The sequence below is a fragment of the Dendropsophus ebraccatus genome, chromosome 3 (genome assembly GCF_027789765.1).
Source record: "Dendropsophus ebraccatus isolate aDenEbr1 chromosome 3, aDenEbr1.pat, whole genome shotgun sequence".
Classification (NCBI taxonomy): Eukaryota; Metazoa; Chordata; class Amphibia; order Anura; family Hylidae; genus Dendropsophus; species Dendropsophus ebraccatus.
Genome location: NC_091456.1, coordinates 57,896,134 through 57,923,975, shown reverse-complemented (window position 1 = coordinate 57,923,975; position 27,842 = coordinate 57,896,134). Strand labels below are relative to the sequence as shown.

General features: G+C 45.1%; 2 protein-coding genes across 6 annotated transcripts in view; one reads left to right on the top strand and one right to left on the bottom strand.

Annotated features, from left to right (window-relative positions):
* Positions 1–18,043, bottom strand: part of NMRK1 (nicotinamide riboside kinase 1) — a 48,745-nt gene extending 30,702 nt beyond the window's left edge. For 3 of the 5 annotated variants that reach the window (XR_011362136.1, XM_069961832.1, XM_069961828.1), the window contains exon 1: positions 17,977–18,043. The gene's annotated coding sequence lies outside the window, so the exon portion shown is untranslated. Of the gene's footprint in view, positions 1–17,732 lie in introns of all 5 variants that reach the window. The other 2 variants (XM_069961831.1, XM_069961830.1) reach the window with 2 other exon arrangements.
* Positions 17,820–27,842, top strand: part of OSTF1 (osteoclast stimulating factor 1) — a 29,755-nt gene continuing 19,732 nt past the window's right edge. The window contains exon 1 of the mRNA XM_069961826.1: positions 17,820–17,937. Coding sequence (XP_069817927.1) covers positions 17,904–17,937 — 34 coding nt within the window. The 5' untranslated portion in view covers positions 17,820–17,903. The remainder of the gene's footprint in view (positions 17,938–27,842) is intronic.

Here is a 27,842-nt window from a genome sequence, read left to right as displayed (position 1 = left end):
TATGTGGTGGATGGGTGGCTGCCCAGGGCCCACGGTCTAAACAATTCCCAGTGTCCCCGGCTCGTTTAATCTAGGGGACCCTCTGCCACCCTGGACCCCTGGGCAGTGAGTCTTTTCAATGACAACGCTGCTTTTAACTGTGAGCGCTCATCAGGTAAAATCACCACTGTGATTGACATAGCGAGGAGCTACTGGCTCCCCTCTGTGCCAATCTCTCTTGTAGACACATTATGCCCTATGGTTTGCTAACAACCAGGGGTGATTACCTACAGGGGGAATACCACATGCTAGGGGGTTACCCCTGGGTAGTTGGGTGGGGGGTGTATATAGCTATATCAGAGACACTACCTACTGGGGGGGTGGTACCTGCACAGAGAGGCCTATCTACTATATGCGTGCAAAGAAGATACTAACCCTTACATAGAGACAGAGGATCCTAATTACTATATGAGGCACAGAGGGGACCTAACTACTATACGGGAGCACAGAGAGTCTATAATATATGGAGGCAGAGAGGGAAGCTAACTGCTGTATGGGGGACACAGAGGAGCACAGATAGGCCTAAGTCCTATTTGGGGACACAGAGGGGCAGGGTGGGGTAACTACTATTTAGAGCCACAGAGGGGTCTAACTACTATATGGGGTACAGAGAGGGACTATTTTCTATATGGAGGCACATAATGGGCTTATCTACTAAACTAGGGTACATATGATGGCATTTTTACAGTATGGAGAAATACAGATGAGGACTTTATATAGAGTTGAGGATGGTGCTGGAGCGAGATGCATAACATGTTTGACAGATTCTAGGAAGAGGAGTTGTGATCAGAAGAAGTCATCATGATGGTCTGGGCCCAATGGGGAAGACGACAAAGAGGAAGACTCCAATCAGAGAAATTATGACTTGAGTCAGTCACGATGTACAGTAACTGTGCTGTAATAAATATATGCTCAATGTATGAGGTAAAAATAGTCTGCATATGGTGTTTTGTATACAGTATGATGGTATTAGTTTTTAGGTGGTAGCACCCTGTGGTCATGATATGGCAGTATTATTTGTCCCCTGTATAGTGGTGTTATAATAGTCTTATTTAGTAAGTATATAATGATAACCTGTAGCTATTATGTGGTAGTACTACCTAGTAATGGAGGGGTGGCATAATTTGGCCTTAATATAGAATTGGTCTCGGTATACTGGATACGGTAAGTATGATGGTATTATGTATGTGATAATTGTTCCTTGTAAACTGGTATGTGGTAACAAATGCAAATCACAATCGCACTGGAGTCAGAGGTCTGGTCACATATAAGCTGTTTCTCTATTACAACCAGGCAAAAAATGTAATGTTTTGCCAGCAGTGCCTTTCTCCAGCATGCTTTCTATGTGACTAGACCTCTGTCTCTGCTGTGATGGTGATTTGCATCTAAATTGTAGATCTGGATTAAAGGGGTTGTCCAGCTAAAAACTTTTTCTTTCAAATCAACTGGTGTCAGAAAGTTATATAGATTTGTAATTTACTCCTATTAAAAAGTCTCAACTCTTCCCATACTTATTATCTACTGTAGGTCCTGCAGGAAATGTTTTATTTTCAGTCTGACACACTGCTCTCTGCTGACATCTCTGGCCGAGACAGGAACTGCCCAGAGCAGGAGAGGTTTTCTATGGGGATTCATAGAAAACCGAGACAGAGTTCTTGTCTCGGCCAGAGATGTCAGCAGAAATCATTGTGTCAGACTGAAAATAAACATTTCCTGCAGGACATACAGCAGCTAATAAGTATGGGAAGACTTTGAGAATTTTTAATAGAAGTAAATTACAAATCTACATAACTTTCTGACACCAGTTGATTTGAAAGAAAAAGATTTTTGCTGGACAACCCCTTTAAGCTCTCCATTTGTTCGCTTGCTGGGTGGATGGTGTCCAGTGCTGACCTTTCCGTTAGCTGCATGGTATTTGGTAACAGCATGTCTATGGGGGTATACAGTACTCCATTCCACCCCTACTATTATATACTGGGATTTTCTGCACTTCAAGCTTCCTGTGACATCACGCCCTGCCCCCTGTCTGCATCATCAGCAAACACACACAATGTAAGACAGAGGCATGGAAGATTTGTCTCCTAAGGGGGGATAGCAGCAGGAGACAATGTGAATTGGCACAGGGGCCATTTTTTTTCACTTCCTGGATTTCTTTTAGTTACCAGTGTGGCAGAACCGTACAGATAAGGTAATACATTGTATAGACACATCTATATAACTTTTAATGTACTTTTAATAGAAAACAAGTTTTTCTTATCCGGAGTTCCCCTTTAATTGCGAACCACACCTGACCTGGAGATAAGAGTGGTGCTGTCTCTGGAAGAAAGTGGCCATGTTTTTGTAGCGTTGGATAACCCCTTTAATCTGCCACTCTATGCTTATGGAAAGCTGAAACTCACATTATAGCACCTCTGATTCACAAATATGTAGCACATATAAACACTCACTGCACAGCAGATGGTCCACTCCACAGTCTGTTACACTCAGGGCCGGCCTTTGGGGTGTGCGAGCTGTGCGGTTGCACAGGGCGCATCACTCCTGGCCAGCTAGGGGGCGCTCTGGCAGTCAGCTGCACACCTAACTGGTCTGGCAGACAGACGTTCTGTCTGTCTGCCAGAGCGCCCCTCTAGCTGGCCGCCTGCCCTCCTTACATAGTAGTTGGTTTGGGCGCTCCAGAAGATAGACGGGCTAGGGACCTGGCAAAGTAATGTTCCGGGTTGATCCTGGTAAGCTCCGCCCCCCGCCGACAAGCCCCGCCCCCGGCACCCACCACATGTGGGAGGCTGACTTTTTTCTTGCCACATTGCAGCCTGCAGGGTGCTCAGGTCCCATCAGTGTGGTGACCTGTGACCTCTGCCCGGCCATGTGTGTCCTCCCTCCTCCTCCTCAGCAATGCTGCAGCCTCCAGGATCCTGGGCCCCTGCTGTAAGTCTGATGATTCTCTCTCCTCTGTCTCTCTACCTCTTTCCCTTCTATCTATCTATCTATCTATCTATCTATCTATCTATCTATTCTATCTATTCTATCTATCTATCTCCTATCTATTATCTATCTATCTATCTATCTATCTATCTATCTATCTATCTATCTCCTATCTATCTATCTATCTATCTATCTATCTATCTATCTATCTATCTCCTATCTATCTATCTATCTATCTATCTATCTATCTATCTATCTATCTATCTATCTATTCTATCTATTCTATCTATCTCCTATCTATCTATCTATCTATCTATCTATCTATCTATCTCTCTCTCTCTCTCTCTCTCTCTCTATCTATATATCAGCTGAAACAGTGCATAACTACTGCCCCCAGCATACCCAACAGCTAAACAGTACATAACTACTGCCCCCAGCATACCCCAACAGCTAAACAGTACATAACTACTGCCCCCAGCATACCCCAACAGCTAAACAGTGCACAACTACTGCCCCCAGCATACCCCAACAGCTAAACAGTGCATAACTACTGCCCCCACCATATCCCAACAGCTAAACAGTGCATGACTACTACCCCCAGCATACCCCAACAGCTAAACAGTACATAACTACTGCCCCCAGCATACCCCAACAGCTAAACAGTGCATAACTACTGCCCCCAGCATACCCAACAGCTAAACAATGCATAACTACTGCCCCCAGCATACCCCAACAGCTAAACAGTGCATAACTACTGCCCCAGCATACCCCAACAGCTAAACAGTGCATAACTACTACCCCCAGCATACCCCAACAGCTAAACAGTGCATAACTACTGCCCCCAGCATACACCAACAGCTAAACAGTACATAACTACTGCCCCCAGCAAACACCAACAGCTAAACAGTACATAACTACTGCCCCAGCATACCCCAACAGCTAAACAGTGCATAACTACTGCCCCCAGCATACCCAACAGCTAAACAGTGCATAACTACTGCCCCAGCATACCCAACAGCTAAACAGTACATAACTACTGCCCCCAGCATACCCAACAGCTAAACAGTGCATAACTACTGCCCCAGCATACCCAACAGCTAAACAGTGCATAACTACTGCCCCCAGCATACCCCAACAGCTAAACAGTGCATAACTACTGCCCCCAGCATACCCCAACAGCTAAACAGTACATAACTACTGCCCCCAGCATACCCCAACAGCTAAACAGTGCATAACTACTGCCCCCAGCATACCCCAACAGCTAAACAGTGCATAACTACTGCCCCCAGCATACCCCAACAGCTAAACAGTGCATAACTACTGCCCCCAGCATACCCAACAGCTAAACAGTGCATAACTACTGCCCCCAGCATACCCAACAGCTAAACAGTGCATAACTACTGCCCCCAGCATACCCCAACAGCTAAACAGTGCATAACTACTGCCCCAGCATACCCCAACAGCTAAACAGTGTATAACTACTGCCCCAGCATACCCAACAGCTAAACAGTGTATAACTACTGCCCCAGCATACCCAACAGCTAAACAGTACATAACTACTACCCCCAGCATACCCAACAGCTAAACAGTGCATAACTACTGCCCCAGCATACACCAACAGCTAAACAGTACATAACTACTGCCCCCAGCATACCCCAACAGCTAAACAGTACATAACTACTGCCCCCAGCATACCCCAACAGCTAAACAGCGCATAACTACTGCCCCCAGCATACCCCAACAGCTAAACAGTGCATAACTACTGCCCCCAGCATACCCAACAGCTAAACAGTGCATAACTACTGCCCCCAGCATACCCAACAGCTAAACAGTACATAACTACTGCCCCCAGCATACCCAACAGCTGAACAGTACATAACTACTGCCCCCAGCATACCCAACAGATAAACAGTACATAACTACTGTCCCCAGCATACCCAACAGCTAAACAGTGCATAACTACTACCCCCAGTATACTCCAACAGCTAAACAGTACATAACTACTGCCCCCAGCATACCCCAACAGCTAAACAGTACATAACTACTGCCCCCAGCATACACCAACAGCTAAACAGTGCATAACTACTGCCCCCACGGTAAACAGTGTAATTGCCAAATAGGCCAAGTCCAAATTTGCTGTTTTTTAGTGAAGTCACATCCCAGAGAAAAATTCAAAAAGTGATTAAAAGGTCACATATATAACAGGGGGGGGGGGTAGATGATTGATAGATACATACATAGATGGTACTTCTATCGGGGGTCGGGGGGTTTGGGGGGGCTGGGGTTTAGGGGTGGAGCTTGTTGTAGTAGGATTTAGTATATTGTATCTAAATCCTACAGCCTCCTGTCCCGTTTGTGGTTTTATTGTGGGGGGTTGTCTGAAGGGATGGGAGGCTGTGAGATTTAGTCTATGTCACCTTAGGGGGTATCAACAGGGGGGGGGGGGGGGGGCGCCAAAAGAAAGTTTCGCACAGGGCGCCATCTACCCTAAGGCCGGCCCTGGTTACACTGTCCCATAAAGTAAAAATACAAGTACACCAACTTATACCGGCCTGACTAAAGAGGTCAAAAGAGCATACTGAAGCATCCATTAGGTGAACAAAGTCCTATGGGTAAGTAATATACAGTAAATACACCAGGAGAGTGTTCCTTATGTACAACATACATAATGTTTAGACGCAGCCTGCACAGAGCTTTATGTGTTGTGTATTGACATGTCTGTCAGCGATGGAATCCGCCCGGATTCCCCAGTGTGAACCCTATCGCCACCAGAATTCCAGAGAAATTTATCTGACAGATTTTTAAATCCAAAGCCAGGAATGTATTTGAGAAGAGGAGAAATCTCGGTCTTTCCTTTATGACCTGTTCCTGGCTTTTGCTTTAAAATTCTCTCAGATAAATCTCTGTGTCTAAACACACCATAACACTTCCTTCAATACTTGTTACTATCTATTCAGTCTCCTTCCCCCAGTTCTGAGCTGCTGTTTTCTGCTGAAGTCACAATAATCTGTGTGTGAGCTTTTCTCTCCGTCTCCCCCTCCTCTTTCGAATGTAAATCATCCCCTTTCCCTTTTTTTCCTTTAAAAAAAAAAATGGTATTGTTGTGTGCAGAATCGCCCATATTACATTCTGGATCTCATACAGTAAGGCTACATTTACACGTCCTGTAAAATTTCCATTCAAGTGAATGCAGCCATTTACACGTTCCCCCCTCGCCGCTCGGCAGCAGAGATGACAGGAGCGCAGAAGACAACTATTCGCCTACTCTCTGCCAGTGAACATGTCAGCCGGTCGGCACGGGGAAGGGGTATGCGAGTAGTTGTCTTCTGCGCTCCTGTCCCGCTGCTTGAGGCCTTAAGCTATGTTCACATGACATTTTTCCTTCCCATTTATTCATTTTTAAAATAACATCTGTCATTTTGGGTTTTGCAAAAGTCCATTGAATTTAAAAGTAAAAGTGAAAAAAGAAAATTAGTGTGTAAACAACAACAACAATAAAGTCCATTGTTTGCAAAAGCTGTCTGCAAATAATTGTCATGATCATTATTTTGACGTCCACACAAACGTCTGTTATTTACACTGTGTGCGCATTGGACGTCTGTCATCCCATTGAGGTAAATTAAAATGCGGTAATACAGGTGGACGCCTTTTGTCTTTTTTAAATGTACCTGTAGGAGTATACAGGTGCAGCCGATGTATATGTACCTGTGTAGGTGTATACATGCGTAGTAAATGCATATGTACCTGTAGGGGTATACATGTGCAATCAGTGTGTATGTACCTGTAGGGGTATACATGTGCAGTGTGTATGTACCTGTGTAGGTGTATATATGTGTAGTCAGTGTATATGTACCTGTAGGGGTATACATGTGCAATCAGTGTATATGTACCTGTAGGGGTATACATGTGCAGTTAGTGTGTATGTACCTGTGTAGGTGTATATATGTGTAGTCAGTGTATATGTACCTGTAGGGGTATACATGTGCAATCAGTGTATATGTACCTGTAGGGGTATACATGTGCAATCAGTGTATATGTACCTGTGTAGGGGTATATATGTGTAGTCAGTGTATATGTACCTGTAGGGGTATACATGTGCAGTCAGTGTATATGTACCTGTGTCAGTGTATACATGTGCAGTCGGTGTGTATGTGTGTACCTGTAGGTGTATACATGTGCAGTCGGTGTATATGCACCTGTGTCAGTGTATACAGGTGCAGTCATTGTGTATGTATGTACCTGTAGGTGTATACATGTGCAGTCGGTGTACATGTGTTGGTGTATACTTGTGCAGTCAGTGTATACATGTGTAGTTGGTGTGTATGTGTGTACCTGTAGGTGTATACATGTGCAGTCGGTGGTCATGTGTTGGTGTATACATGTGCAGTCAGTGTATATGTACCCGTGTTGGTGTATACATGTGTAGTCGGTGTGTATGTGTGTACCTGTAGGTGTATACATGTGCAGTCGGTGTACCTGTGTCAGTGTATACATGTGCAGTCAGTATATATGTACCTGTGTCAGTGTATTCATGTGCAGTCGGTGTGTATGTGTGTACCTGTAGGTGTATAGATGTGCAGTCGGTGTTCCTGTGTTGGTGTATACATGTGCAGTCAGTGTATACATGTGCGGTCGGTGTACTTGTGTCCGTGTATACATGTGCAGTCTGTGTATATGTACCTGTGTCGGTGTATACATGTGCAGTTGGTGTACCTGTAGGGATATACATGTTTATTGTGTATATATGTACCTGTTAGTATATATACACATGCAGTGTGTATGTACCTTTGTCAGGGTATACATGTGCAGTTGGTGTACCTGTAGGGCTATACACGTGCAGTGTGTATGTACCTGTGGGTATATACATGTGTGGTGTGTGTATGTATGTACCTGTGGGTATATACACGTGTGGTGTGTGTATGTATGTACCTGTGGGTATATACACGTGTGGTGTGTGTATGAATGTACCTGTGGGTATATACACGTGTGGTGTGTGTATGAATGTACCTGTGGGTATATACACGTGTGGTGTGTGTATGTATGTACCTGTGGGTATATACCCGTGTGGTGTGTGTATGTATGTACCTGTGGGTATATACACGTGTGGTGTGTGTATGTATGTATGTATGTATGTACCTGTGGGTATATACACGTGTGGTGTGTGTATGTATGTACCTGTGGGTATATACATGTGTGGTGTGTGTATGTATGTACCTGTGGGTATATACCCGTGTGGTGTATGTATGTATGTACCTGTGGGTATATACACGTGTGGTGTGTGTATGTATGTACCTGTGGGTATATACACGTGTGGTGTGTGTATGAATGTACCTGTGGGTATATACACGTGTGGTGTGTGTATGAATGTACCTGTGGGTATATACACGTGTGGTGTGTGTATGTATGTACCTGTGGGTATATACACGTGTGGTGTGTGTATGTATGTATGTATGTACCTGTGGGTATATACACGTGTGGTGTGTGTATGTATGTACCTGTGGGTATATACACGTGTGGTGTGTGTATGTATGTACCTGTGGGTATATACACGTGTGGTGTGTGTATGTATGTACCTGTGGGTATATACACGTGTGGTGTGTGTATGTATGTACCTGTGGGTATATACACGTGTGGTGTGTGTATGTATGTACCTGTGGGTATATACATGTGTGGTGTGTGTATATATGTACCTGTGGGTATATACCCGTGTGGTGTGTGTATGTATGTACCTGTGGGTATATACACGTGTGGTGTGTGTATGTATGTACCTGTGGGTATATACACGTGTGGTGTGTGTATGTATGTACCTGTGGGTATACACGTGTGGTGTGTGTATGTATGTACCTGTGGGTATATACCCGTGTGGTGTGTGTATGTATGTACCTGTGGGTATATACACGTGTGGTGTGTGTATGTATGTATGTATGTACCTGTGGGTATATACACGTGTGGTGTGTGTATGTATGTACCTGTGGGTATATACACGTGTGGTGTGTGTATGTATGTACCTGTGGGTATATACACGTGTGGTGTGTGTATGTATGTACCTGTGGGTATATACCCGTGTGGTGTGTGTATGTATGTACCTGTGGGTATATACACGTGTGGTGTGTGTATGTATGTATGTATGTATGTATGTACCTGTGGGTATATACACGTGTGGTGTGTGTATGTATGTACCTGTGGGTATATACATGTGTGGTGTGTGTATATATGTACCTGTGGGTATATACCCGTGTGGTGTGTGTATGTATGTACCTGTGGGTATATACACGTGTGGTGTGTGTATGTATGTACCTGTGGGTATATACACGTGTGGTGTGTGTATGTATGTACCTGTGGGTATATACACGTGTGGTGTGTGTATGTATGTACCTGTGGGTATATACCCGTGTGGTGTGTGTATGTATGTACCTGTGGGTATATACACGTGTGGTGTGTGTATGTATGTATGTATGTATGTAGCTGTGGGTATATACACGTGTGGTGTGTGTATGTATGTATGTATGTACCTGTGGGTATATACACGTGTGGTGTGTGTATGTATGTACCTGTGGGTATATACATGTGTGGTGTGTGTATATATGTACCTGTGGGTATATACCCGTGTGGTGTGTGTATGTATGTACCTGTGGGTATATACACGTGTGGTGTGTGTATGTATGTATGTACCTGTGGGTATATACACGTGTGGTGTGTGTATGTATGTACCTGTGGGTATATACACGTGTGGTGTGTGTATGTATGTACCTGTGGGTATATGCACGTGTGGTGTGTGTATGTATGTACCTGTGGGTATATACACGTGTGGTGTGTGTATGTATGTACCTGTGGGTATATACACGTGTGGTGTGTGTATGTATGTACCTGTGGGTATATACACGTGTGGTGTGTGTATGTATGTATGTATGTACCTGTGGGTATATACACATGTGGTGTGTGTATGTATGTATGTATGTACCTGTGGGTATATACACGTGTGGTGTGTGTATGTATGTACCTGTGGGTATATACATGTGTGGTGTGTGTATATATGTACCTGTGGGTATATACACGTGTGGTGTGTGTATGTATGTATGTACCTGTGGGTATATACACGTGTGGTGTGTGTGTATGTATGTACCTGTGGGTATATACACGTGTGGTGTGTGTATGTATGTACCTGTGGGTATATACACGTGTGGTGTGTGTATGTATGTACCTGTGGGTATATACACGTGTGGTGTGTGTATGTATGTACCTGTGGGTATATACACAAGTGGTGTGTGTATGTATGTACCTGTGGGTATATACACGTGTGGTGTGTGCATGTATGTATGTATGTACCTGTGGGTATATACACATGTGGTGTGTGTATGTATGTATGTATGTACCTGTGGGTATATACACGTGTGGTGTGTGTATGTATGTACCTGTGGGTATATACATGTGTGGTGTGTGTATATATGTACCTGTGGGTATATACACGTGTGGTGTGTGTATGTATGTATGTACCTGTGGGTATATACACGTGTGGTGTGTGTATGTATGTACCTGTGGGTATATACACGTGTGGTGTGTGTATGTATGTACCTGTGGGTATATACACGTGTGGTGTGTGTATGTATGTACCTGTGGGTATATACACGTGTGGTGTGTGTATGTATGTATGTATGTACCTGTGGGTATATACACGTGTGGTGTGTGTTTGTATGTACCTGTGGGTATATACACGTGTGGTGTGTGTATGTATGTACCTGTGGGTATATACACGTGTGGTGTGTGTATGTATGTACCTGTGGGTATATACCCGTGTGGTGTGTGTATGTATGTACATGTGGGTATATACACGTGTGGTGTGTGTATGTATGTACCTGTGGGTATATACCCGTGTGGTGTGTGTATGTATGTACCTGTGGGTATATACATGTGTGGTGTGTGTATGTATGTACCTGTGGGTATATACACGTGTGGTGTGTGTATGTATGTACCTGTGGGTATATACACGTGTGGTGTGTGTATGTATGTACCTGTGGGTATATACACGTGTGGTGTGTGTATGTATGTACCTGTGGGTATATACACGTGTGGTGTGTGTATGTATGTACCTGTGGGTATATACCCGTGTGGTGTGTGTATGTATGTACCTGTGGGTATATACACGTGTGGTGTGTGTATGTATGTATGTATGTAGCTGTGGTTATATACACGTGTGGTGTGTGTATGTATGTATGTATGTATGTACCTGTGGGTATATACACGTGTGGTGTGTGTATGTATGTACCTGTGGGTATATACATGTGTGGTGTGTGTATATATGTACCTGTGGGTATATACCCGTGTGGTGTGTGTATGTATGTACCTGTGGGTATATACACGTGTGGTGTGTGTATGTATGTACCTGTGGGTATATACACGTGTGGTGTGTGTATGTATGTACCTGTGGGTATATACACGTGTGGTGTGTGTATGTATGTACCTGTGGGTATATACCCGTGTGGTGTGTGTATGTATGTACCTGTGGGTATATACACGTGTGGTGTGTGTATGTATGTATGTATGTATGTATGTAGCTGTGGGTATATACACGTGTGGTGTGTTTATGTATGTATGTATGTATGTACCTGTGGGTATATACACGTGTGGTGTGTGTATGTATGTACCTGTGGGTATATACATGTGTGGTGTGTGTATATATGTACCTGTGGGTATATACCCGTGTGGTGTGTGTATGTATGTACCTGTGGGTATATACACGTGTGGTGTGTGTATGTATGTACCTGTGGGTATATACACGTGTGGTGTGTGTATGTATGTACCTGTGGGTATATACACGTGTGGTGTGTGTATGTATGTATGTATGTACCTGTGGGTATATACACATGTGGTGTGTGTATGTATGTACCTGTGGGTATATACACGTGTGGTGTATGTATGTATGTATGTACCTGTGGGTATATACACGTGTGGTGTGTGTATGTATGTACCTGTGGGTATATACACGTGTGGTGTGTGTATGAATGTACCTGTGGGTATATACACGTGTGGTGTGTGTATGAATGTACCTGTGGGTATATACACGTGTGGTGTGTGTATGTATGTACCTGTGGGTATATACCCGTGTGGTGTGTGTATGTATGTACCTGTGGGTATATACACGTGTGGTGTGTGTATGTATGTATGTATGTATGTACCTGTGGGTATATACACGTGTGGTGTGTGTATGTATGTACCTGTGGGTATATACATGTGTGGTGTGTGTATGTATGTACCTGTGGGTATATACCCGTGTGGTGTATGTATGTATGTACCTGTGGTATATACACGTGTGGTGTGTGTATGTATGTACCTGTGGGTATATACACGTGTGGTGTGTGTATGAATGTACCTGTGGGTATATACACGTGTGGTGTGTGTATGAATGTACCTGTGGGTATATACACGTGTGGTGTGTGTATGTATGTACCTGTGGGTATATACACGTGTGGTGTGTGTATGTATGTATGTATGTACCTGTGGGTATATACACGTGTGGTGTGTGTATGTATGTACCTGTGGGTATATACACGTGTGGTGTGTGTATGTATGTACCTGTGGGTATATACACGTGTGGTGTGTGTATGTATGTACCTGTGGGTATATACACGTGTGGTGTGTGTATGTATGTACCTGTGGGTATATACACGTGTGGTGTGTGTATGTATGTACCTGTGGGTATATACATGTGTGGTGTGTGTATATATGTACCTGTGGGTATATACCCGTGTGGTGTGTGTATGTATGTACCTGTGGGTATATACACGTGTGGTGTGTGTATGTATGTACCTGTGGGTATATACACGTGTGGTGTGTGTATGTATGTACCTGTGGGTATACACGTGTGGTGTGTGTATGTATGTACCTGTGGGTATATACCCGTGTGGTGTGTGTATGTATGTACCTGTGGGTATATACACGTGTGGTGTGTGTATGTATGTATGTATGTACCTGTGGGTATCTACACGTGTGGTGTGTGTATGTATGTACCTGTGGGTATATACACGTGTGGTGTGTGTATGTATGTACCTGTGGGTATATACACGTGTGGTGTGTGTATGTATGTACCTGTGGGTATATACCCGTGTGGTGTGTGTATGTATGTACCTGTGGGTATATACACGTGTGGTGTGTGTATGTATGTATGTATGTATGTACCTGTGGGTATATACACGTGTGGTGTGTGTATGTATGTACCTGTGGGTATATACATGTGTGGTGTGTGTATATATGTACCTGTGGGTATATACCCGTGTGGTGTGTGTATGTATGTACCTGTGGGTATATACACGTGTGGTGTGTGTATGTATGTACCTGTGGGTATATACACGTGTGGTGTGTGTATGTATGTACCTGTGGGTATATACCCGTGTGGTGTGTGTATGTATGTACCTGTGGGTATATACACGTGTGGTGTGTGTATGTATGTATGTATGTAGCTGTGGGTATATACACGTGTGGTGTGTGTATGTATGTATGTATGTACCTGTGGGTATATACACGTGTGGTGTGTGTATGTATGTACCTGTGGGTATATACATGTGTGGTGTGTGTATATATGTACCTGTGGGTATATACCCGTGTGGTGTGTGTATGTATGTACCTGTGGGCATATACACGTGTGGTGTGTGTATGTATGTATGTACCTGTGGGTATATACACGTGTGGTGTGTGTATGTATGTACCTGTGGGTATATACACGTGTGGTGTGTGTATGTATGTACCTGTGGGTATATGCACGTGTGGTGTGTGTATGTATGTACCTGTGGGTATATGCACGTGTGGTGTGTGTATGTATGTACCTGTGGGTATATACACGTGTGGTGTGTGTATGTATGTACCTGTGGGTATATACACGTGTGGTGTGTGTATGTATGTACCTGTGGGTATATACACGTGTGGTGTGTGTATGTATGTATGTATGTACCTGTGGGTATATACACATGTGGTGTGTGTATGTATGTATGTATGTACCTGTGGGTATATACACGTGTGGTGTGTGTATGTATGTACCTGTGGGTATATACATGTGTGGTGTGTGTATATATGTACCTGTGGGTATATACACGTGTGGTGTGTGTATGTATGTATGTACCTGTGGGTATATACACGTGTGGTGTGTGTGTATGTATGTACCTGTGGGTATATACACGTGTGGTGTGTGTATGTATGTACCTGTGGGTATATACACGTGTGGTGTGTGTATGTATGTACCTGTGGGTATATACACGTGTGGTGTGTGTATGTATGTACCTGTGGGTATATACACGTGTGGTGTGTGTATGTATGTACCTGTGGGTATATACACGTGTGGTGTGTGCATGTATGTATGTATGTACCTGTGGGTATATACACATGTGGTGTGTGTATGTATGTATGTATGTACCTGTGGGTATATACACGTGTGGTGTGTGTATGTATGTACCTGTGGGTATATACATGTGTGGTGTGTGTATATATGTACCTGTGGGTATATACACGTGTGGTGTGTGTATGTATGTATGTACCTGTGGGTATATACACGTGTGGTGTGTGTATGTATGTACCTGTGGGTATATACACGTGTGGTGTGTGTATGTATGTACCTGTGGGTATATACACGTGTGGTGTGTGTATGTATGTACCTGTGGGTATATACACGTGTGGTGTGTGTATGTATGTATGTATGTACCTGTGGGTATATACACGTGTGGTGTGTGTTTGTATGTACCTGTGGGTATATACACGTGTGGTGTGTGTATGTATGTACCTGTGGGTATATACACGTGTGGTGTGTGTATGTATGTACCTGTGGGTATATACCCGTGTGGTGTGTGTATGTATGTACATGTGGGTATATACACGTGTGGTGTGTGTATGTATGTACCTGTGGGTATATACCCGTGTGGTGTGTGTATGTATGTACCTGTGGGTATATACATGTGTGGTGTGTGTATGTATGTACCTGTGGGTATATACACGTGTGGTGTGTGTATGTATGTACCTGTGGGTATATACACGTGTGGTGTGTGTATGTATGTACCTGTGGGTATATACCCGTGTGGTGTGTGTATGTATGTACCTGTGGGTATATACACGTGTGGTGTGTGTATGTATGTATGTATGTAGCTGTGGTTATATACACGTGTGGTGTGTGTATGTATGTATGTATGTATGTACCTGTGGGTATATACACGTGTGGTGTGTGTATGTATGTACCTGTGGGTATATACATGTGTGGTGTGTGTATATATGTACCTGTGGGTATATACCCGTGTGGTGTGTGTATGTATGTACCTGTGGGTATATACACGTGTGGTGTGTGTATGTATGTACCTGTGGGTATATACACGTGTGGTGTGTGTATGTATGTACCTGTGGGTATATACACGTGTGGTGTGTGTATGTATGTACCTGTGGGTATATACCCGTGTGGTGTGTGTATGTATGTACCTGTGGGTATATACACGTGTGGTGTGTGTATGTATGTATGTATGTATGTAGCTGTGGGTATATACACGTGTGGTGTGTGTATGTATGTACCTGTGGGTATATACACGTGTGGTGTGTGTATGTATGTACCTGTGGGTATATACATGTGTGGTGTGTGTATATATGTACCTGTGGGTATATACCCGTGTGGTGTGTGTATGTATGTACCTGTGGGTATATACACGTGTGGTGTGTGTATGTATGTACCTGTGGGTATATACACGTGTGGTGTGTGTATGTATGTACCTGTGGGTATATACACGTGTGGTGTGTGTATGTATGTATGTATGTACCTGTGGGTATATACACATGTGGTGTGTGTATGTATGTACCTGTGGGTATATACACGTGTGGTGTATGTATGTATGTATGTACCTGTGGGTATATACACGTGTGGTGTGTGTATGTATGTACCTGTGGGTATATACATGTGTGGTGTGTGTATATATGTACCTGTGGGTATATACACGTGTGGTGTGTGTATGTATGTATGTACCTGTGGGTATATACACGTGTGGTGTGTGTGTATGTATGTACCTGTGGGTATATACACGTGTGGTGTGTGTATGTATGTACCTGTGGGTATATACACGTGTGGTGTGTGTATGTATGTACCTGTGGGTATATACACGTGTGGTGTGTGTATGTATGTATGTACCTGTGGGTATATACACGTGTGGTGTGTGTATGTATGTACCTGTGGGTATATACACGTGTGGTGTGTGTATGTATGTACCTGTGGGTATATACACGTGTGGTGTGTGTATGTATGTACCTGTGGGTATATACCCGTGTGGTGTGTGTATGTATGTACCTGTGGGTATATACACGTGTGGTGTGTGTATGTATGTACCTGTGGGTATATACACGTGTGGTGTGTGTATGTATGTACCTGTGGGTATATACACGTGTGGTGTGTGTATGTATGTACCTGTGGGTATATACACGTGTGGTGTGTGTATGTATGTACCTGTGGGTATATACACGTGTGGTGTGTGTATGTATGTACCTGTGGGTATATACACGTGTGGTGTGTGTATGTATGTACCTGTGGGTATATACACGTGTGGTGTGTGTATGTATGTATGTATGTACCTGTGGGTATATACACATGTGGTGTGTGTATGTATGTATGTATGTACCTGTGGGTATATACACGTGTGGTGTGTGTATGTATGTATGTACCTGTGGGTATATACACGTGTGGTGTGTGTATGTATGTACCTGTGGGTATATACACGTGTGGTGTGTGTATGTATGTACCTGTGGGTATATACACGTGTGGTGTGTGTATGTATGTATGTATGTACCTGTGGGTATATACACATGTGGTGTGTGTATGTATGTATGTATGTACCTGTGGGTATATACACGTGTGGTGTGTGTATGTATGTATGTACCTGTGGGTATATACACGTGTGGTGTGTGTATGTATGTACCTGTGGGTATACACGTGTGGTGTGTGTATGTATGTACCTGTGGGTATATACACGTGTGGTGTGTGTATGTATGTACCTGTGGGTATACACGTGTGGTGTGTGTATGTATGTACCTGTGGGTATATACACGTGTGGTGTGTGTATGTATGTATGTACCTGTGGGTATATACACGTGTGGTGTGTGTATGTATGTATGTACCTGTGGGTATATACACGTGTGGTGTGTGTATGTATGTATGTACCTGTGGGTATATACACGTGTGGTGTGTGTATGTATGTACCTGTGGGTATATACACGTGTGGTGTGTGTATGTATGTACCTGTGGGTATATACACGTGTGGTGTGTGTATGTATGTATGTATGTACCTGTGGGTATATACACATGTGGTGTGTGTATGTATGTATGTATGTACCTGTGGGTATATACACGTGTGGTGTGTGTATGTATGTACCTGTGGGTATATACACGTGTGGTGTGTGTATGTATGTACCTGTGGGTATATACCCGTGTGGTGTGTGTATGTATGTACCTGTGGGTATATACACGTGTGGTGTGTGTATGTATGTACCTGTGGGTATATACACGTGTGGTGTGTGTATGTATGTACCTGTGGGTATATACACGTGTGGTGTGTGTATGTATGTACCTGTGGGTATATACACGTGTGGTGTGTGTATGTATGTATGTATGTACCTGTGGGTATATACACATGTGGTGTGTGTATGTATGTATGTATGTACCTGTGGGTATATACACGTGTGGTGTGTGTATGTATGTATGTACCTGTGGGTATATACACGTGTGGTGTGTGTATGTGTATGTATGTACCTGTGTATGTATATACCTGTGTACCTGTACATATACACTGTGTCCGGAGTTGCTGGCGTGGATGGGGCGGGGCCAGCGCAGGCCGCCCCTCCCCCCGCACGGAGCCATCACTTCCTCATTCTGGGCCCGGAGCAGTGACACCCTCATCTAGGTCTATTAGCAGATCTCTATCCCCGGGACAGCAGCCATGTCCAAGCCGCCTCCTAAGCCCGTGAAGCCGGGTGAGTAGAGGTCCTCCCGCCGCCCCCCGGGCCCTGTACCTGTGGGCTCTGATGTATCCGCACTGTGCACACCGGAGCCCCCGCCGCACTGTGTGGCCTGAAGCTGTGCGGACGGGCGGATGGTCAGCACCGCTGCCTCTCTGTCAGGTCTTAGGAGGGCGCTGTGGGGCAGCGCTGTGTACTGTATAGTCATGGGCTGGGCAGAGCCTGCAGGGTGATGGGGGCAGTGTACACACAGGGTGATGGGGGGCAGTGTACACACAGGGTGATGGGGGGGCAGTGTACACACAGGGTGATGGGGGCAGTGTACACACGGGGTGATGGGGGGGCAGTGTACACACAGGGTGATGGGGGGGCAGTGTACACACGGGGTGATGGGGGGCAGTGTACACACGGGGTGATGGGGGGGCAGTGTACACACGGGGTGATGGGGGGGCAGTGTACACACGGGGTGATGGGGGGCAGTGTACACACGGGGTGATGGGGGCAGTGTACACACGGGGTGATGGGGGGCAGTGTACACACGGGGTGATGGGGGGGCAGTGTACACACAGGGTGATGGGGGGGCAGTGTACACACAGGGTGATGGGGGCAGTGTACACACAGGGTGATGGGGGCAGTGTACACACAGGGTGATGGGGCAGTGTACACACAGGGTGATGGGGCAGTGTACACACAGGGTGATGGGGGGCAGTGTACTGTACGGGGTGATGGGGGCAGTGTACGTACGGGGTGATGGGGGCAGTGTACACACGGGGTGATGGGGGCAGTGTACACACGGGGTGATGGGGGCAGTGTACACACGGGGTGATGGGGGGCAGTGTACACACAGGGTGATGGGGGGGCAGTGTACACACAGGGTGATGGGGGCAGTGTACACACGGGGTGATGGGGGGCAGTGTACACACAGGGTGATGGGGGGGCAGTGTACACACAGGGTGATGGGGGGGCAGTGTACACACAGGGTGATGGGGGGGCAGTGTACACACAGGGTGATGGGGGCAGTGTACACACAGGGTGATGGGGGGGCAGTGTACACACGGTAATGGGGGCAGTGTACTGTATGGGGTGATGGGGGGGCAGTGTACACACAGGGTGATGGGGGGGCAGTGTACACACAGGGTGATGGGGGGGCAGTGTACACACAGGGTGATGGGGGGGCAGTGTACACACAGGGTGATGGGGGGGCAGTGTACACACAGGGTGATGGGGGGGCAGTGTACACACAGGGTGATGGGGGGGCAGTGTACACACAGGGTGATGGGGGGCAGTGTACACACGGTAATGGGGGGGCAGTGTACACACGGTAATGGGGGCAGTGTACTGTATGGGGTGATGGGGGGGCAGTGTACACACAGGGTGATGGGGGGGCAGTGTACACACAGGGTGATGGGGGGGCAGTGTACACACAGGGTGATGGGGGGGCAGTGTACACACAGGGTGAAGGGGGGCAGTGTACTGTATGGGGGGCAGTGTACTGTATGGAGTGATGGGGGGCAGTGTACTGTATGGAGTGATGGGGGCAGTGTACTGTATAGGGTGAGCGGCATACATGGAGCAGGGTGAGTATGTGGAGGTGATGGGGAGGAGGTGAGGATGTAACTCTGCTTCCTGTCATCCTATTGTCAGTCAGCATAATGGAGTTTAGAGAAGGTCACATTAGCCCAGATTTATTAAAGGGTGCACATTTTAGACTGGTGCAAACTGCCCGCATCAACCAATCACAGCTGCTCATTCATTTTACCAGAGCTCAGCTGTGATTGGTTGCTGGGGGCACTTTGCACCAGTCTAAAATTTTCACCCTTTGATAAATCTCCCCTATTATGTTCACCTGTAAAGGTCAGAGTGTTTTAAAGTTTTCATACTGGATATCCCTAACTTAATGTGAGTAGTGTGTATGACCGGGCGGCCATTGCTCTGACTGACACATGATGTTACGTGTCCCTGTATGGTGGGCGGCTAATCTCAGGTCGGGGAGGTCATGCTGGGATGACCCCTGTAACATGCCGTACCACATTACTTCATACTGTAGCACACCATATATACAAGCAGGTTAGCGTCAGTCATTCTGTGTGCAGATCTTCAGGTTGGGGATGATCTAAAGAAGCTTGGGCCCTAGGAGAGATCAGAGGTCAGAACCCCTTCATTTGGGGATTGATCTCATCCTATGTGAGCGGACGTGCTGACAGGTAGACTTTGTAAGTGTCACTGTCATTTGGAAAGAAAGAAAATGCAAAATAGCTCTCACACCTCTTGAGTGAGACTTGACTTGAAAGGACATCTCTTTGCTCAAGAGGTGTGAGAGCAGTTTTGCATTTCCTTTCTTCCCAGAATTCTCAGTGGAGCAGCAATGGTCTGTAAGTCTCCACACGTCTTTATGACGAGCTCTCCTTAAAGGGGTACTCCGGGCCGGGGGGTATTTTGGAGGATCGCTGGGGAGGGGGTGGAAACTGAAGCCGGAGGTCACTTACCTCCCCCGTTTCAGCGCCGGATTGCGCCGCCCAATACTCCCGTCCCGCGGCCGCTGCCTGGTCAGAACTGCCGCATGAGACGTGACGTCTCAAGGCAGCTCTGCCAATCAGTGGCTGTAGCGGAGTCCCGCCTCGGCCGCTGAATGGCAGAGCTGCCTTGAGACATCACGTTAATGCGGCAGCTCTGACCAGGAAGCAGCCGCAAGACGCGATCCGGCGCTGAAACGGGGGAGGTAAGTGACCTCCGGCTTCAATTTCCACCCCCTCCCCAGGGATCCTCCAAAATACCCCCCGGCCCGGAGTACCCCTTTAAGAAGAGTCTCTACCCCTTTGACCCACTGTCATTTGGAAAAACTTGACATGTCAAACCTTTTTTATTGGTCCTGGTCTAAGTGTTCAGACCCGTACCGATCGTGAGAACGAGCGAGGAGAGGATCGCGCTAAGCACGATCCTCTGTGTCACATGATTAGCGGGCTCTGACTGATTGTCTCTCTTAGGGTCCATTTACACAGAAAGATTATCTGACAGATTATCTGCCAAAGATTTGAAGCCAAAGCCAGGAATGGTTTTAAAAAGAGGAGAAATCTCAGGCTTTCCTTTATGACCTGATCTGTTTATAGTCTGTTTCTGGCTTTGGCTTCAAATCTTTGGCAGATAATCTGTCAGATAATCTTTCTGTGTAAATGGACTGTGTAAGTGTATGAAGCCCGACTGATATCACACAGAGAGGGAGCGGATCGCAGTGCAGCATGGTCCTCTCTCGCCCGTTTACACCATCAGTATAGGTTTGAACATTCAGACCCGGACCGATCTTTGACATATCTCTTTGACGTTTAAAAATGTTTACAAACAACAGTGACACTTTAAGTGTTGCAGGTGTTGAAAGCTTGCAGGAGTGTTTTCAAATGTATCTGTTCTGGGAAAAACGTTTGACATGTCAAAAGTTTTTATTGGTAAGGTTCTGAGTTTTCCAACCCTGACCAATTTGCGAAAGAGCCGGAAAAAATTGGCATGTACATAACTTTTGAGGCTTCGACGAACAATGGCTGTTAACACCCCATCCCCCCGCCACCACCACCACCACCACCACCAGGATCAAAATAGATTGGGACAGGAAGAGGTTTAAGTAGGTAGCTATTGTTGTAATACTTGGGGGCATGTTATACAGCTGAAAGAGACCATTGACATTAGGGGATACTCTGGTCATAAAAGGAGGCACGTAGCGTTAGGGCTTTATCCAACTTCAGCAGCCACCGCTAATCAAATGCCGAAAGTTCGGGTTCAGATGGACTTGAGCATGGTCGATATTCGCTCATCTCTACCCATGATATAGCAACATACATGCACCTGGCTATCCACAACATGTAGGAGAAACCATGATTCATCTGACCCAGCCACCTTTTCCATTTCTTATGCTCAGGTCTCATGCACTGCGTGTTCCACCATCTTTATCATAGCCAGCAATAACTTTTGTTAGTTGTGTATATATATTACAGTAGCTATTCTGTAGAAATGGCCCAGATAAGCAAGCTGTCATCTCCACACACATCAGTGAGCCTTAGGCCTCCTTCACACCTCAGTATATTTTTGCTGACTGAAATTTGTGTCCGCATTTTGGCATCTGCAATCTGCTAAAAACCATCCAATGTACTGCAGTCGTGGTCCGCACTTCAACATGTCCTATTTTTTTTGTGGAACGCAAATGCTGTGGCAAACAATACAGACGGGTGAATAGCCCTATTGAAAGCGATGTGATCTGTCCTTGCCAAAGAAATTGGGCATCCGCAAATGCAGACACTTTTTGCAGATGTGTGAATGAGGCCTTAGGCACCACTAACCCTCTTACGGGTTCACCGGTTTTCCACTTCGTCTGGGGTCACTTTTAGTAGATACTCTCCACTACTTATTAGGAACACTCCGCAGACCTACCATTTTAGCCTTGTCCTAACCTAGTCATCCAGAGAGTGCCGTTTATACCATGTCGGAGTTCAGAACCTTTTTTTGCTTCCATCTTCTACTTCATGGATTGTTAATTTGCTGCCCAATATCCTAATTCTTGTTACAGTGGTGTAATGAATTAGAAATGTCAATGGGATGCCTCGCGTACTGCCAATCTCTGCTCAAAGAATTGACACGTCAGGCATCCCATTAACACAGTGAGGCAGGCGGGATTCTGAGCGGAGTTCTGCCTGTTTTACTCAGTGTGAGCATACCCTTATACAGTGTATCCTGCCGCCCGCAAAATTTAATAGTTACCCTTTAATTTTTGCTCCCAAAGAGGCACTAGGTCTTATTTTCAGGGGAATTACTTATTCATCCACCAAGAAGACTTCACATTTATTGTTAAACAAAAAATATAAACGTTTATTCCCACAGCAGTTCCTGGACCACTTGTACAGCAGGGATGGTATTGCAGCTCCCAGCCACCAGGGGGAGCTCATCACAGCACAGCAGGGATAAAGTCTGTGTGCAGCTCTACATCTGGCGGTAGGGGACTGTCTTCATGTCCTGCATGCAGCTGCTTTGCAACGGACGGTGAAGCTAGGGGACAACAGTGGCAGGCTAAAAAGAATCACAGCTACATGCCTTGGCGGTCTGTCCGGCAGGCATGCTTCCAAACAAATTCTTTGCTACGCCTTACTTCTGTTCCCATTCATTGCTGCACTGGCAGATAAATATTCTTTTTATTTTTTTTTTATTTTTTTTTTAGGTTAGTGGAAAATTCTGCGTTTAAAATTTGGCGCTGTTTACCATGCAGCATAAATAAGATCTTACCTTTATTCTACTGGTTGGTGCAATCTGCTCTCTGCTTCCTCTCCAGACTGCCCTGCTGGGGTTCTCTGATGATGCAGCAGCAGCCAGTCACTGGTCCCAGTCATCATGTGACTTGAGACCAGTGATTTGTGGTGGTGACCTGTGCAGAGTATGTAAGGAGTGTTTCCAATGGGGATTTGGGAGTGGCAACAGTGTCGGTCTGTGAGAATGCAGATTCCTTTTTCCCTGTGCCCTTGCCTGCACCCTAGTAGTTTTGTTTAATGACCTGTAAAATGAATATACAGCTGTGTACATACATGGACGGCAGTCAGAGTGGGGAGGGGGGGGGGGTGTTGCCTCAAGAAAACTACCGACCTTCACATGCCCTATTAGTGCTTGTGGATATCGAAGAACAGGGGGTCTCACATTTGTGCCCACCTTCTATAAACTAGACTAGAGATCCTCCTAATAAGAGTGCCCCTATTCTGGCAGCCTGGAACCTTTCTTCTATAGCATGGACGGCCATTTATCTGGACGTCCACCATATAATAAGGCCTGGCTAGTCATTGCTTCCTCCTGCATAATTATGGAATACAGTTGTTAGCCCAAGGAGAACCCAGAGACATTTATTTAGGCCTAAAATATAAGGGTCATTGTTAGCATTTACACCTGGATGACTAACTAAAATTACTGTCAGTAACCTATTTAGAGGATATGTATGACTAAGGACCTGCTCATTTACAGTGAGGTGAAGAAGGTCAAAAACCCTATACTTGCCTCTCTGCCCGCTCCTGGTTCAGGACTGCCCAGGAGAAGAGCTCTGCCAGCCACGCTGCAGCCACTCTCAGCTGTCACCTGCACCATGGATGGGTGGCAGGGACCAGTAATATGTAGGCTAATCATCCTTTATAGTACGTTGCTGCTATTCATTTTACTGGAATATTAATCTATAGATGAACAGATATGTGTGGCCTGTCTGTTCATGCTCTGTCCCTCACACCCTCTGCACTCTTCCTGTTAGACATGCTTTTCTGTTTGTATCCAGACTGTAGTATTTCTTCTCTTTATCAAAAATTGAAGCCTGGATGAAAGCTGCTTGGACATTTATTTAATGGAACATTTTTTTTCTATTAGCTAAAACTAAGGCTGGATCTACAATTTTGTGAACCTTATGGTGCTTTTGGACGGAACGACTATTGTTCATATTAGCGCAATAACGATCAGATTCGAACGATAATCGTACGTGTAAACGCTGCGAACGATCAAGCAACGAGCGAAAAAATCGTTCATTTTGATCTTTCAACATGTTCTTAAATTGTCGTTCGTTGTTCACAAAAAATTAGCAGATCGTTCCGTCTAAACAGTCATTCACCGATTTAAGCTATGTGTGAGATAGGCTTAAGCGATCGCAAAACAAACGCTAAACGATTTTTCCGTACGATGTATCGTTCCGTCTAAACGCTGATCATTATAAAAAAACACATCGTTCATTCAAAATCGTTAATCGTGCGATCGGGCGAATTATCGCTCCGTCTAAAAGCACCATTACGGACAGGGAAGGCCTATCATGGATTGTTTTCCCCACCTGGCATGATGTATCAACATCATGCCAGCCGCGGGGTAACAATCCATGACAGGCCTTCCCCGTCCGTAAGGTTCACAAAATTGTGGACGTGTGAATGAAGCCTTAGTCCATTTTAGAGCCTGGCATGTATACATCTGATTCCACCCAGAAAATAGGAAATGCATGGAAATAGATAGTCAGAGAAAGCATCATTCTCCATCTTTCTTGGTGGAAGTGGTAACTGACTGCTCCTGCTGGGCAGAAACGGTACAAAGCAGCTGTCAGTCTGTGTTAAAGGGGTACTTCGGCAAAATGTATTCCTCTCAAATAAGCTGGTGCCAGAAAGTTTAATACAGATTTGTAAATTACTTCTATTTTAAAATCTCAAGTCTTCCAGTACTTATCAGCTGCTGGATGTCCTGCAGGAAGAGGTGTATTCTTTCTAGACTGACACAGTGCTTTCTGCTTCCACCTCTGTCCATCTCAAGAACTCTCCAGAGCTGTAACAAATTCCCATAGAAATCTTCTACTGCTCTGTACAGTTCCTGTTATGGGCAGAGGTGGCGGAAGAGAGCACTGTGTCAGACTAGAAAAAATACACCACTTCCTGCATGACATACAGTAGCTGATAAGTACTGGAAGGCTTTTTTAAATTGAAGTCTGTTACAAATCTCTATGTTCTGACTTCAGTTGATTTGAAAGAATTTCTGCCAGGGGGAGGTAGATGAAGATTTATTTTTAGGGGGTTCGTGGCTTTGATTACTAGGAGGGTATGGGGTGGTGTTTTGGGGGTTCCTGCTGTGAGTACTGGGGGTTTCCTGGTGTCATCCTGCTGTAACCACTGGGCTGGTGTGGGGATTACACGTTGTATTACTAGATTGTAGTAGGGAGGGGTTAGTGCTGTAACTAGCAAGAGGAACTGTAATCTGACTTCTCTGATTATGACATACTGTGCGTGCAGGATAGAAGGACAGCACATATGTGGTAAAGTAGCTGTTAGTGACCAGAGTACATATGTAAGGTTTATTATATGTAGAAGGAAACTTTATAGGCATCTAAGGGTCAATGATTCTCTGACCTGGTTTAAAGGGAATCTGTCAGCTGCAATTTAGGTTCCAAACCGCTGACACAGTTAGATAGCTATTAGTGTAAGGCTGCATTCACATGCCCGTAATTTTGCAGATCTTCTGCACGGGGAAGGCCTGTAATGGAGAGTTCCCCACCTGGCATGATGTAACAGTATTATGCCGAGAGTGGGTAAAGCGTTTGAATCTCCGCGGCACAGTAGTGACATTGCGCTGCTCTGTCTGCTGCAGAGACTCAAACAGTTCCAGATGTGTGGATTAGTCCTGGGGCCCCTTTCACACGACCGACTAATTTTTATGGCCCCATACACACATCCCTAGGTGTTACGAATCTGTGCAAGGCCCGTGATCCATACAGCAAAAAAAAACAGGCAAGTCAAAATGAATGGCGTCCGTGTTAGGCTAGGTTCACACTGCGTTTTTGCAATCCGGTTTTTGCAAAAAAACATTAAAAAAAAAACAGATGCATTTGTGTGCATTTGTTTTGATCCGTTTTTCCATTGACTTCCATTGTAAAAAAAACCCGGATCAAAACAGATCCGTTTTTTTTGTCGGACACAAAAACGTAGCTGACACTACTTTTGTGTCCGTTAAAAAACAACGGATCCCTTTTGATCCGTTTTTTTTACAATGGAAGTCAATGAAAAACCGGATGCACACAAATGCATCAGTTTTTTTCATACGTTTTTCGCAAAAAACGGATGAAAAAAAAAGATTTCAAAAACGCAGTGTGAACCTAGCCTAAATCTGGATGATCCCAGATGCATTTCTGTAGTCCTGTCCGTAGCTGCAGGGCCACGGCTACGTGCAGCACTATGGATGTGTGAATGGGGACTAAGGAAACACCCAGAGAGGACGTTATCAATGTTTTTGTGCAGGCTGTGGTGTAAAATTGGTGCATATTTTTGAGCAGTTGTTAGTTTGCGGCAAAATGTATGACTTTTCCTGTGTCTTACACAAAAATTGGCAGTGCTGTGCAAAAAAGGTCACCACTTACCTAGTTTTCTGGTGAAAACATTGATAAATCTCCTCTGCCCGTAAATTTGGTTGTCTGAGACATACAGTATATTGTTTGGTATGAGCCGAAGTGGAAAAGAGGATGTTTGTACAGCAGTGTATTGCTATTAGCCAATGTGTACACAATGGTGGAGCTGCCCTCTCATACACTGCTATGAATGAAGAATAAATGGAGAACAGTAACATGCAGATCAAGGTGTATACCGCTGTGCTTCCAATAATCAAGAGAACCAAACCTTGGCAATACTCGAACACACACCCGTCCTATAAGCAGGATTTTCCAGCAGATGCACCTCCACTACTTTTGGTTGGAGTTGGCTTCTATAGAGCCTGGTGGTGCTCAGTACAAGGGTATGTGCATGCTGAGTAATTTTGACGGAAACTCCATTGCAGAATTCTCAGCAAGCGCCCGTGGACTTCGGCAGGCGTGCGTGTCTCTGCACGGCTCATAGACTCCATTGTATGCACAGGCGGATTCCGCCATCCATCCAAGGAATGAATTTGATAATTCTTTGGATTGATAAAAGAATCCGCCCGTGCATAGAATGGAGTCTATGACCCAGGCGGAGATGTGCTGAGCTGAGAATTCCGCAACAGAGTTTCCGTCAAAATTACTCAGTGTGCACATAACCTAACTCTTAACAGAAATGTTAGAAACATAGCAATCCAATGTGGAAGTATATAAAGTACGGAACTTACCACTGCTTCATATGCTCAAACAGAGGCTTTTATTCCATCCAGACGTGGGATGGGAACACATGGGCAAACCCATGAAACGACAGTCGCCCCTGTGTGTCTCCGTCCCACATCTGTGTAGATGGAATAAAAGCATCTGTTTGAGCATATGAAGCAGTGCTGAGCGCCATACCTTATGTACTTCCACATTGGATTGCTATGCTTCTTATATTTATTTTCCTGTCTTGCTGTTTCTGTGAAACTTTTCAGCTTCCTCATCTTGATGTCAATTACATAATTCATAGAGGGCTACGGACGGACTAAAAGCACCATAATTC